The 14,033-nt window shown below is 37.2% G+C and overlaps 1 protein-coding gene across 1 annotated transcript; it reads left to right on the top strand.

Annotated features, from left to right (window-relative positions):
• The first annotated feature begins 6,261 nt into the window (after positions 1-6,261).
• Positions 6,262-13,693, top strand: LOC134814036 (vesicle-associated membrane protein 2-like). Its single transcript, XM_063822014.1, has 6 exons — positions 6,262-6,344; positions 9,912-9,947; positions 10,360-10,487; positions 11,951-12,030; positions 12,268-12,319; positions 12,645-13,693. Coding segments are annotated over exons 1-6 (342 nt in total). The 5' UTR covers positions 6,262-6,342; the 3' UTR covers positions 12,689-13,693.
• Positions 13,694-14,033: the final 340 nt, after the last annotated feature.

Here is a 14,033-nt window from a genome sequence, read left to right as displayed (position 1 = left end):
TACGACATGAACTCGTTAACCCAATCGATGTCTGGAGGGCTGCAAATTTTCACATGCCAAACTCACAACGGTTTTTCGGAGTTGTGCGAGATGACGACACATAGAGGCCGCAGAATTATGAGGACTACCAGATCCTGGTGGAACCTAAGCGATCCATGATATCACGACAGTTACTGGGCCGCGCTCAGCCTGTCATTCCGCCAAATCTTTATTATTATGTTAATGAACATAATAGCCTGGGGTCCTCAGGTAACACGACAGGCCCTATAGGGCCTGTCGTGGTATCCAATATCATGGATCGCTTAATTATTTAGTTTCAACTCGACATCTGCAGCTTGCGGCAGTGCTGAGTTCCAAATGAGCCAGGGACAGCTCAGCTAGGCTTTTGTCTTCATACTTAGCTTAATATAAACACGATTTAAAATTACTAAAAGGATTGGCATGCTGAACGCTGCCCATGCAGCGTGCAGTAAACCTCAACGGGTGATACTCGTAAAATATTTGTTTCAAATACAGGACCGTCGACGAGTCCAACTCGGCGTGCGTCTTACCTGGGGACCTCAGGCTATATATTATGTTCATAAACATAGAGATTCGGCGGAATGACAGGCTGAGCGCGGCCCAGTAACGCGCGTCCTGCATCCTGGTTGCTGGTAGGTTATAAACCTACATGACAAAGTAAACCCCGCTTTTTAAAAAATTCGAAGTTTCAAATATGTACAACATAAAGTGATGAAGTAGGTAGTGTGCCATCGACAGTGAGCCGCGCGTGCCGACTGTAGGATGGTTTTTTAGCGCTAATTTCGGCCAGCACAATTTTCTTCAAACAAATAGATATTAAGTATCCTTCCCGACCTCTGATTGCAACAAAAATTGGTAAGCTTACTCATAGACTTACAAGGAAGGTGTCCGAAAAGTTTAAAGCATATCCAACTATCAGACATTATGTTACAGCTAAAAGCAGCGTATTTTGCACCATTTTGATCGCTATATCAACTCCGATATCCACCAAATTTTTCGGACAGTTGTGAAAGCTCTATTGGAAGGTCGTCGCCAATTTTCAGAATGATCTCATTCAAGGAACTGAAGATATATCCAAATAATACAACAAAAATCAACGAATTTGGTCAAATTTGGTCAAATTACGCGACTTATACAGCTTATTTTGCTCCAAAAGCCGCGCACCATCAAATATGGCACCTAGGCGAAACTCACTGATCTTTCCAAAAAGGTAAAACAAATTTGGTATTGTGAAAATTCTCACAGTCTCTAGAAAACAATGGTACAAAAATTTTTAAAATCCGAGCAAGTTTATTTTTATGGTGCACCTCCTAGATGAAGGATACTTCTATGGGCAAAAAACTGTAACACACTCTTCATTCTGCGTGATGACTCTTTTTGGTTTAAATGATATGCATAAAATGTAAAATAAAAAATTGAAATAAAAAATTGGCGCGCCGCGCATATTTTAATTTATGCGCCGCGCGCCTATTTAGTATTTTAACTGATTAATTTATGCCGCACTGTAAAATCGAGGGCTACATAAACAACTAGTTATATTGAGTCCCTTACATTTTTTCTTTATGAATTTTCAGATTTACCTCTCACTTTTTTGATCTTTACTTTGGGATCCAATGCTTTGCATTTATAGACACACCGATTGAAGATAATATTAATATGACTTAAGGGATTGCCCTAAAACATGTACGTGTGGCCAGAAATATTCAGCAAACCATGCGCTCATCTGCAAACTTGGTGGATATGTGTCACTGCGGCACAACTCGTTGAGAGACACCTTTGCAGAACTAAATTTTTGTTTTTTTTTTTTTTTGTTTTTACTTAATGAGAACTGTGAAATGCAAGGATGTGCAGACTAAACCAGTTCTTCTTCCAGTTGATGGTCTAGAGCTGCCAAAGGGAACAGTCCTAGGAGACCAAGCTAGGCTGGACATTTCTGCAAGATCGATTTGGAATGCTTCACAGTGGCGTAACCAAGGGCCCTGCTGACCCCGCTGTGCAGGGGGGCGCCGTCTTAGGGGGGCGCCAAATCGTCGTTTGAATGTGGGACAATTTCGAAAACTTAACTAAAGTACTAGCAAAACTGCGCGTTTTGCTCTAGATACACACTTTTTTAGAGATTTTACCGGCGTATCCTCTTAAATCGCCTAATTTGTTCAATTTTAGGGAGGGGCACCAAAAGGAGAGGGGGCGCCAACAGGGGGGGTGCCTTTTCGGCAGGGGGGCGCCAACAGGCAACGTTACGCCACTGATGCTTCAGAGAGGGCGTTTTTTGATGTAAGGGTATTCCATGCCCCAGCCCCCTCCAATGCAAGCAAATCGATCCCAGCAATGTAACAGTCCCATGAAAATGAGAAAAAACGGTGTTACAATGCAAGGGTCCTGGACGTAGAGAAAGGAAGCTTCACGCCGTTAGTTTTCTCAACGTCTGGTGGAATGGGTGGTGAAGCTGAAAGACTAGTAAAGAAGCTGGCTAGTAAGATGGAATACCACACAGGGCAGAGGTACTCAGTCTATGCGGTGGGATACATTAGGAAGCGCCTTCGTTTCGAAATCTTAAGAACGACGGTAATTTCTCTCCGGGGAGACAGAGGGGCGAGAAAAAACTTTGTCAATATAGACAGTTTAGATTTGAACTTAGAGCTGCAAGGCCAAGGGTGATTTTCAAAATATTGAATTTTTGAAGAGTTTTTTATATAGGGTCATTGTGACATTATGTGTACACTGTTTGAAACATTTTATTAATATTAATATGACTGCGTAGCTTACGTATTACCCTGAAGCAATTATTACTTCGAAGAAATTTGCACAAGTTCTTTAAAACAATCTACACCAAATTATGGCAACATTTAAAACGAACTTCGGTTTTCAGCATAAACATAATTTTTCAGCAAAATATTGTAGGTTCCTAGCAAGTTCTCAACTTTCTGGAGATGGGCTCCTCCTCCTCCTCCCCCTCCTACTTCTCAGTCATCCTCGGCCTCCTCAGTCATCCTCCTCAGCCATCCTCCTCAGCCCTCCTCCTCAGTCCTCCTCTTCATTTTCCTCCTCTTCCTCCTCAGTCCTCCTCCTCAGTCCTTCTCCTCCTCCTTCTCCTTAGTCCTCCTCCTCATCAGTCCTCCTCCTCCTCAGTCCTCCCCCATTTCTGTACTTCTCCTCCTTCGCCTCAGTTCTCCTCAGTCCTCCTCCTTCACAGTGATAAAAATAACCTGGAAAAATCGTCAAAAAACGAGGTCCAAGATTTTCAAAATCGAATAAAAATTTTCTAGGGCCTATCTTAAAATTCTGATTGACCAGAAGTTTCTAAATGGTCCTTAGAACATATGCTGAAAGTTTCAAGGTGATTGCTCAAAAAATTTAGGAGAAGATAGATTTTTAGACGCAATTTTCAGGGCTTGCGATTGATAATCGCTCGCGCAATACAATTACACATGAGTGCTGACCTTTGACCGGCAATAATTTCGGCTAGGAAAAATTTTTTTCCATGGGACCGAAAACAACTAGTAGATATCACTCCCCTCTATCAAAAACAACTATAAAATCAATTTCGAGAGAAATTTCATAAAGACCCCCCTCACAGGAGGGGCAAAGTGCAAAGAAACTGCTGCCCCTCCTGTGAGCAGCAGTGAGCAGCAGTGAGCAGCAGTGAGCAGCAATGAGCAGCAGTGAGCAGCAGTGAGCAACAGTTAGCGGCAGTGAGCAGCAGTGATCAGCAGTGATCAGCAGTGAGCAGCAGTGAGCAGCAGTGAGCAGCAGTGAGCATGAGCAGCAGTTAGCAGTAGTTTCTTTGCACTTTGTCCTTCCTGTGCCCTGCCCCCTTAACGTTAACGTACTAGATAATTCATTAAAAGGTTTCTATCATGTACCAATTTGGTTTAAAACTTAAAGGTAACTTTTGTAATCGAAATCAAATATTTGCTTTTTGCTAATTAACTCAAATTATTTTATAGGAAATCATTAATTTTTATTATTGGTATCGTATACTAATATCATCACTTCTGACCAAAACGTTTTAAAGCCAACCTAATATTTCGTATTTTACTTGAAAAAACTAAAATAGTATTGCTTGACTAGTCCTGTTACTACTACTACTACTACTACTATACTACTACTACTACTACTATTACTACTGCTAGTACTACTACTACTGCTGCTAAGTTACTACTACTATGTCAGAACTAAGTCCGATCTATGCCAGATAACCCCCTCTATATCCCTGTCCCGTATCAGGGTTCGCGGTTCCTCTTTAGAATTTGTCCCAATTTCCTTCAGGAACATAGACAAAGAGACAAGTAGCTTTGTCTTGGTCGGCCTTGCTGTGCTCTACCAGTACCATGAATAAGACTAAATCACTGGCAAGTAGCTCAGGATGTCTGATTTGAGTAAACTAACCTGATTATCGGCAAAATTATTTAAGAATGAGAGTCATGATCTATAAAATTTTTGCCGAAATTTACCTCATTTTACCTCATTCGGGCAGCCAAAAAAGGCAAAATTGGGATGAGGTAAAATGAGGTAAAATGAGGTTGATCCCCCCTAAATTTGTTGATTCTGTAAAATGTGTTAAAATCAAATTTATTGTTTCATCAAATTTCATGTTTCATTGTTCGAGGATTCTGTCACCAAAATTTTAAAATTCAGTTTTTGGGGGCCAACCCAATTAACATTGAATTATCAAAACATATCATATCATAGAAATGAAGTTGTGCGTTGGTTGGCTGCCTCAGTAAGGTGAATAATTTAAGCTTGAAGGTGCACCGCGCATTCACAAAACCTCACCCAGCGATCACATGATCACGAGTTTTTAATAATCATACATCATACTATCACGAGTTACTCATGCTCTTGATTTATAAGAATACGGATTGTCAGGTATTTCATACATTTATACGTAGTCGGTTTAAAGCTGTATATTTAGAACTCACTATTGTTGAAACTATGAAAGCAGAACGCAGATAATAGACAATATACCGACAACAATTACTTATACTTGTGTTTGTGAACATGTTAGAGACTCTGTTGGAACATATTGCAATAGAACATTAATTAATCCAGAATATAATCTGAAAAGATTGTGCGAAACGGATTTAAAATGACGAAGTTATCAAAGTATCAAGCAATTTGCTTATCTCTATAGCAAAATTGATTGGGAAATCAATGATTACCCAATTAAGACACCGTAATTGGGCTCTCTGCACGATTCCCATAATGCGGATCTAGCCTCAATAAGGAAAACAAGTTTTAAATTTTGGTATTAATAACAATCAAAACATATCATATCATAGAAATAAAGCCTTGGTCGGTTGGCTGCCTCAGTAAGGTGAATAATTTAAGCTTGAAGGTTCGCCGTGCATTTATAAAACTTCACGCGGCGATCACATGATCACTCTTTACCTCAATCTACAATTGTTATCTGGTCCAAGTATGAGGTCCAAGTATGAGGTCCAAGCATGAGGTCTAAGTATAAGTATGAGGTCCAAGTATGAGGTCCAAGTATGACGTCCAAGTATGACGTCCAAGTATGACGTCCAAGTATGAGCTCATTCGAACTAATCAGGGATTGTGTCTTGGAAAGATTAAACAAACAAAAATGAGAGTCCAATTTTGAGTTATTAAACTGTGCCTTGTTGCAGCCCAGCTTGTACAGTGGTGTTACAAAGGGCCCACTGACCCTACTGTGCAGGGGGACCGGGTGCATGCTAACATGCAAAGTTACGCCACTGTGTGATTATTTTCATAACGAATCCAATCAGTTCACCATAATTTACAATATCCACACTCAATCTGATAATGAAGAATAATCCAGATGTTTGACTCAATCATATATATATATATATTTTTTTTTTTTTTTTTTTTTTTTTTTTTTTTTAAAAAAAAAAAAGACTCAATCATATTTAATTACTTTAATTTGTTATAAAATTTACTTAGTTATGAATCATGAACTTCAACTTTCACTAAAATCTATTGTTCTTACCTAGTTATTAGAATTATTATTAGTTAGTGTGGGTTTGTTACAAAATATATACTCCTCAGACCCAGACTTGTTCCAGTTTTAACTGCTGATTATCTACAACACATATTGTGCACTTACATAGAGATAAGGCCATAAACCCGATTTCCAGCTAGTTCGATTTACAGTTCTATTTATTACATTTACTACTGTTATGTGATTGCATTCGTTTTTATAGAATCTATAATATATTCGTTTTATTATATTCTAAATTGTAACCACCTACTCTTTAGAAATCTAGCGCATGCTTATCTGTCATATTGGAGCCTACTGAGGAAAAATCCCACCTCCTTGACTCAAAGCAACCTGCTAAGATGTGAGTACAACTAGAATTCATTGATCAATTAATTAATCGATTAACAGATGGTTTTTCACAGGATTAAATGAAGCTCACCCCTGCAAATAACACCCAAATAAGCTCCCAGCAGAACTCAAAGAAAAGTTAAAGTAATAATCTTGGGCGTATTATTGGTCATAGGGTTTACTGAACAATTTTCCTTCAAGTCATAAAATAAGCCTAATTTGCCCAACGTGCAAACTGCAAATGTTAAGAATTTGTTTACACTGGTAAAATAAAGTTCAAGGTAAAACGAACTAGGTGAACTTATAATTTAATTGGAATAGTATTAATTTATTATTATCTTCTTCTAACTCATGAGCTTAAGTTAACTAACTATTACTATTAGCAAGTTATACAGTGCTGAGTGCAAATACCTCCTAAACAAGTTGATCTATCAACTTGTTCATAAGCAGGAATCGACCGGGACATGATTTCAGGCCTGACCGGGACCGAGGCCGGGACCAAGAATCCTGAATTAACCAGGACCGGGACCGGGATCATAAATCAGCATTTGACCGGGACCGGGATGAAAATGTGACTTGACCGGGACCGGGACCGGGATAGCTCCAATTGCCAAACCCGGTACCGGGAATTCCGGTCGATTACTGGTTAATTCATGATCATAATTTATTACTCAAACTTGTTTAGCAATTTTAAACATTGTTTTATTTGGCTCAGAGGATGTTTAAAGATGAAATTCACAATGAATGAAAGGAAAAACTTAAAATCACAGTGAATGAAATTATGTAAAAGATCCCGGTCAAAATCCCGGCAAATTTGAGTGATTGACCGGGGCCGGGACCAGAGATCCTGAATTAACCAGGACCGGGACCGGGATCATAAATCAGCATTTGACCGGGACCGGGATGAAAATGTGACTTGACCGGGACCGGGACCGGGACCGGGATAGCTCCAAATTACCAAACCCGGTACCGGGAATTCCGGTCGATTACTGGTTAATTCATGATCATAATTTATTACTCAAACTTGTTTAGCAATTTTAAACATTGTTTTATTTGGCTCAGAGGATGTTTAAAGATGAAATTCACAATGTAGAATGAAAGGAAAAACTTAAAATCACAGTGAATGAAATTATGTAAAAGATCCCGGTCAAAATCCCGGCAAATTTGAGTGATTGACCGGGACCGGGATCATAAATCAGCATTTGACCGGGACCGGGACCGGGATAGCTCAAAATTTCCAATCCCGGTACCGGGATTCCGGTAGCGGGAATCCCGGTCGATTCCTGTTCATGAGTACAAATTTAGCAATTAAAACGATAATACTAGTACTACCTTTATAACATTGTTATTTATATTCCATAGAAAAGTCAAATTTAGAGAGTATATTGTAAATTTAAATCTCATACAACTTAAATTTAATCATCGGTGATGTCACTTTATCTCGTGAAACTTAGAGCTATTTAAGAACTTGGTGCCTAATTACTAATTTAGTTACTTCATTTATTAGATGGGTCTGGAACATGTTGATTTAATTGCGGACATAGCTCGCAATGTGTTTACCGTGTTTGGGTGCCCATTTTACAGCTGGGGCAATATTTTCGAACGGTTTTATTTTATGATCATCTATTACTGTACTAAAATTTTGAAAGTATTTAATAATATATTAAGGACTTGAAGTTGTGATATCGTGTACGTCTTGTAATAATGTACAAAAAAGTTGTGTATAATCAACATCTGTTCATCGATAAATAGGGCTACCGCTAACAGTCCCACAATATAAGTTACTGCATTATTTACAGCACCTTTTAAAATATGTCACTTTTATTATATTAATAAAGGTATGGATTTAATGAATATGTGTCGACATTTTACTTTATATATTTTTTTAATTTAAAAATTTATTAATATTACAGCTCCAGTGAAGATCATAACGAGCTATTTCTAATCATTGAAACAAACTGACAACTTTAAGTTTTGCAGAGCTATCTAACACATTCAACACGACACACATTAAACTTGTTTACTGAATAAAGTGTAGGTATAAAATTATCCCTATAAACTTTAAATGTATCTCTACATATAATCTTCACATAACAATAATTCATGTTCGATACTGTTGTCCCGTTAAAATTTCTCCACTCAATAACTTAACATCACAGACCAACCCTTACATCTCCAAAATATCTCAAATTAAACAACCAAACAATCCACATGATATCATTACCACATTCCACATAACATTCCAAAAATCCACTAATTCTTCCCCACAATTACCTCCAAACCCCACTAGTACCCCCACAGTTACCTCCAAACCCCACTATACTAGTACCCCCACAATTACCTCCAAACCCCACCAGTACCCCCACAATTACCTCCAAACCCCACTAGTACCCCCACAATTACCTCCAAACCCCACTAGTACCCCCACAATTACCTCCAAACCCCACTAGTACCCCCACAATTACCTCCAAACCCCACTAGTACCCCCACAATTACCTCCAAACCCCACTAGTACCCCCACAATTACCTCCAAACCCCACTAGTACCCCCACAATTACCTCCAAACCCCACTAGTACCCCCACAATTACCTCCAAACCCCACTAGTACCCCCACAATTACCTCCAAACCCCACTAGTACCCCCACTTGCACTCTGAGGTCTAACCGTTTAGTTACGCTCTACAGGGGACCCCAGCCTGCACTATATAATGACACCCCTCGTGAAACCCCTCGTGACACCCCTCGTGACACCCCTCGTGCAACAGCCGAGTTGTACTAAAAAGCTCATTAATCAGTAATTATACCAAATATGGATGTGTGCTTTAAGCTCTTAAAGCTAAATGATAGGGCTATTGAGTAAGGTGGCTGTAGCTGTAGGTGTAACGGGTGATGTAATATATGATACCTCGGTTAGTGGCCTTGTCAATATGTGTACTGATACCTGCAGATGTCAGGTGGTTAGTGGTTACTTAAGGTGGTTAGTGGTTAGTAGCTATTAACGGGTGTAACGGGTGTTACGGGTGATGATACCTCAGTTGGTGGCCTTGTCAATTATATGTGTGTACCGTTATATCTGTTAAATGGTTAGTGGTTGTTAAGGGTGGTTAGTGGTTGTTAAGGGTGGTTAGTGGTTGTTAAGGGTGGTTAGTGGTTGTTAAGGGTGGTTAGTGGTTGTTAAAGGTGGTTAGTTAACAGTTAACATTCTTAAATCTTAAAAGCTCCGTTCTAAAAAAACGCTGGTACTCTGACTTCTAATAATCATAGAGTTCGAGGGAAATTAAGATTTTTTAATTTTTAAAATTCTTTACAAGTCTGTTACTCATAAAAAAGCAAACGCTCTAATCTCTATCATTAGACATTTTAGTGCACATTAAATCTTTCAAACGATAACACTTTGAATCGTACTTCTAGATAAGATAGCAGAATTTAAAATTAGTCACAATCTTTAAATTTAGATCCTTAGTTCTGACTGAAACCGAAAGTACACGGAATTTAACAGACATAATATTACTTTTACTCAAATTGAGGTAATTACTCAGTATTGTACTACTTTTATAACTTACTTAATAATTGTATTTCAGGGCTAATGATGGCAGTAGGGATAAGCTTCTTGGAGGGTGAGTACTGAGTAATTTAGTTAATTGAGTTAATTTATAAAGTTATCTAGTCACTTTACACTTTACTAATGGTTATTGGTTAAAAATGCACAATTTTAATTTAGTGAATTTTAAAACTATTACGGCCACGGGTTTTACGAAACACGGAGAATGCAGAAAATTTTCAAAAACGTAATTGTCATGAAAATACTAAAATACTAAAATAGCCTCCCAATAGCCTCAAAACCATTTGGCGATCTACAAACATACTGCTATCATCAATAACAGTTAAATCACGCGACAATTGATGAGTCACGTGAAAATTGATGAGTCACGTGACAATTTATAAGTCACTTGACAATTTATAAGTCACGTGACAATTTATAAATCACGTGACAATTTATAAGTCACGTGACAAACAATAAACCTGTAGATCAGGAGCGGGCTACCAGACTCGTGAGACCCAGGATCAGGTGGACCAGGTGATGGGGATAATGAGGAATAATATTGATAAAGTTCTGGAAAGAGACTCTAAAATACAGAACCTTAACGAACGCTCAGGTAAGATTATATTATTTATATATATATTATCTCTGTTATTATTTAATATTATCTTTTATATTCGAATTCTTAAACGAATTGACTGTTCGAAAACATAAAACAATGCAAGTTACAATATGTACTTATTGTACAATAATGTAAAATATACAATGAACGTTACATATACAATGTACAATAATCCAGTACTTAATTGAATGAGTTTACATAATATGTATGATGAAGTTTCTGGGTGCGCTGAGAAGTAATAGGAATCACCTAAAGTATTGTCGTTACCCTATTTATTGATATCAAACTATCTTTGACTATGTCTAATTAATTATGTACTATTTATTAAATACTTTTCAAATTTTACAGAGTACAGCAATAGATGAATATAAAATAGAATCGTTCAAAATATCGCCCCCATCTGTAAAATATGATGGGCACCCAAACACGGTAAACACATAGTGAACTATGTCCGCAGTAACTTGGACCCATTAGTGTACAGATTTAAAATTTGTGGATTTTTAGAGATTCTTAGTAATCCAATCGTTACCAGATCACTTTTAATCGATTCTACGGTCAAAAATACTTTTTGTAACGTATGTTTAGAGTTCCTAGCGTATCGAGCAGAAAAACCGTGAGGCTCTTTTCTGTAATTTTCAGAGATCTTAACTTAAGCTTAGATACTACATAATTTGGGTCTTCTTCTTATCTCATTTTTTACATTGACCAAATTTAATTATTTTGATGCATACGAAAGCTTTGTCACAACTCACATGTACATGTAATAATTCTAACTTGAGGTGCTAACATTATCATTCTCAAGTATGTTTATATGTTAATCCTAGAAAAGCATCAAGTTTGATAAAATTTGCTTACTCAATACTCATAACGATATCATTGACATGGTCTTTTACGGAAAAAGTATTTGTTTTTCACAGCATTGGATGAGTTCACCTGCCAGGAAATTGCTTTACGATGATCAGTGCCTTTTGATCAATTGTGCCCGAAAAATTTGGTTGATCATCAAAAATTCGCCTCTAAAATTGAAAATCATGCCCGATGAAATTTGATATCAGGAAACTGTAAACAGTAATGTTAAATAGCGTGTCATGATAAATTCCCTAATGACAGAGCTATTCATAAGAATTGCAGTCACTGTCTTATAACGATAAGTCAGATCAATTAGCGAGAAGGAACTTCTCTGAGTGACATTGTATCATGATGGAATAGAAACATAAAGTGTCAATGAAATGATCGCATTCTATGCGGGACACAAATACCAGTTACACTCACAAACTAGCCGCCGAACGTTTAATTATTGGCTCGTCTGCGCGAACGTACGTTTTTATTGCGCGCAATGTAATTTACAACACGTACCGGCAATTAATTCTCTACTGTCAAGCCAGCCATTTACAACTTGCAATGTTTGCACGATTAGATATCCAATTAATTAGGTAATTACACGTGCATTCTTTCAGATGCTCTGCAAGTTGGTGCTAATCAGTTTCTCCAGACTGGAACGCAGTTGAAACGTAAAATGTGGTGGAAGAACGTCAAGGTACGAAAGTTAAATGACATGCTGTTCAAATTAATATGTTGTTTTTAGAATATCAGTCCCTTACTACCTACATCTTAGTTTATGGTTCCTGATTTGGTTTATAATAAATATTTCTACCTTAGCATATATCTATATTTATTTCTTCTTTATAATAGAAATTACCTGGGCGAGAAATTTTGGCTGTCGATCTTGATTTTGTCGCTTGTGTGCAGTAAATATAATAATATTCTGTTTCAGTTTATGATAGTGATCGGAGTGGTGGCAGTTATTGTGCTTGGAGTAATAATCGGTAAGATTTTCACTTTCATACGCGAAACTTCGACCTGAAACTGAACTTCGCGGCCATTCATTACAATTATTTCAATATATTTCTTTTTAGGTATGATTTCTTGTTTTCTGATTAAATAAAAAAAAGCTTTTGTTATCATAAATGATGCTCTTTAAAACATTGATGAAATTTTCCACTTAAAATACAATAATTTATAACTTGACTACCACTGTTAAGTCACGTCACAGCTACTTTTCCGTTAAATTGAATATTGTATAGTCATACATTGAATCCCACCTCCCAAGCATTCTATTCTGGCTTAAATTTTAACCAAGTTTCTGCCCAGGTGTCATAGTAAGTCAGACTAAAAAGAAAAAGGATCCCCAATAAAGAATCAGTGATAACGGTTGGCTCGCTTGCTTCGACTTACGTGGCACGACTTAAATTGTTAACCAATCAATTAGCAAATTATTAACATGGACAAGGATTTTAGTTAATTTAACACATCAGCATCGTTATTTCCTCAGCATTTGCAGTTCGGGTTTCCGGTTTTTTTGAGTTATGGTGTAATGTGCTTTGAGCATGCGTCGTAATATTAATTAACAATTTGATTGACCAATTAGTTGAATTTAATGTTTTGTAATTAGACACTTAGCCTCACTAATTTATTCGATCTTGTTTTCTGAAGCGAAAAATTTATGCACATTTTTAACCTGGCACACTCTAGAGTCTGGATGTTGCATATGTTTTTGTAATATACTGTAAAAATTATGGAAAATCTCCATCTTCACACATTTTTCCCTTATAGACCTCTTAATAAATTATTTCGCTACATTTTAATTATAATATTCATTCAAAACCTTTCGTGTGTGCTTAAATTTCATCTGACAAAACTGATTTTTTGAATTTGTGATGCCACATGATTTAAAAATCTTATCGATGTAATAAAATAAATTTCCATTCTTATCGTTATGTGTGTCTCAAGGGCTCTTTTAAAGCATGTCAAATTAAAATTTAAATCATAATAAGGTACGTGAAGTGCCACTTTGCCCTCAAAGACATAAAAATGATTAATTATCTTCAAATCTGAAACAGAAAATGGTTGATTAATTGATACATTCTTGTTGGTCTCATTCTGCACATCCTTCAATTAGTTGTAATGATATCTAGAATGTATTTAATGGTTTTTTCGTGTCATCTATTCTTGCTCGTAGAGCATTTTTCAGCTGTAATCCTCTAGCAATGGAACAAGCACTGCGCAATGTGATCCAATTGACTAATTAATTGTACATATTTAAAACTTTTGCTTGTAATGTATTGATGATATTATTGTCATAAATTCGAAACTAATGACTCTGTCCTTATGTAATTTTATTTTCGTTGGACAAGAATAAACATTTGTTTTATTTCCCTTTAAATTGTTTGGATCATCGATATAATATGCTTTTTAAGTTTTAAAAATATGAAAATTCGCACATTATATGGACTGACGATATCGATCCCTCGTATGGCTCCACGTACCTAGGCAAACCAGTTACCGATACGAGCACACTAATGTAATGTCAGGTCAAATATTAGTTAAGGATGCATCTTGAAAATTTTACCCCACCCCCCCCCCCCCCCCCCCCCCCCTCCGTAATCAGTTTTACACAAAGCTATTGTGTCATTTTAGACATAGCTAAATCATTCGGAACCCCCCCCCCCCCCCCCCCCGGCCTCAGCTGATTACGTAATA

This window comes from Bolinopsis microptera, chromosome 4 (genome assembly GCF_026151205.1).
Source record: "Bolinopsis microptera isolate Bmic1 chromosome 4, MBARI_Bmic_1.0, whole genome shotgun sequence".
NCBI lineage: Eukaryota > Metazoa > Ctenophora > Tentaculata > Lobata > Bolinopsidae > Bolinopsis > Bolinopsis microptera.
The sequence above is the reverse complement of the archived record's forward strand: the minus strand, read 5'-3'. Positions and strand labels throughout refer to the sequence as shown.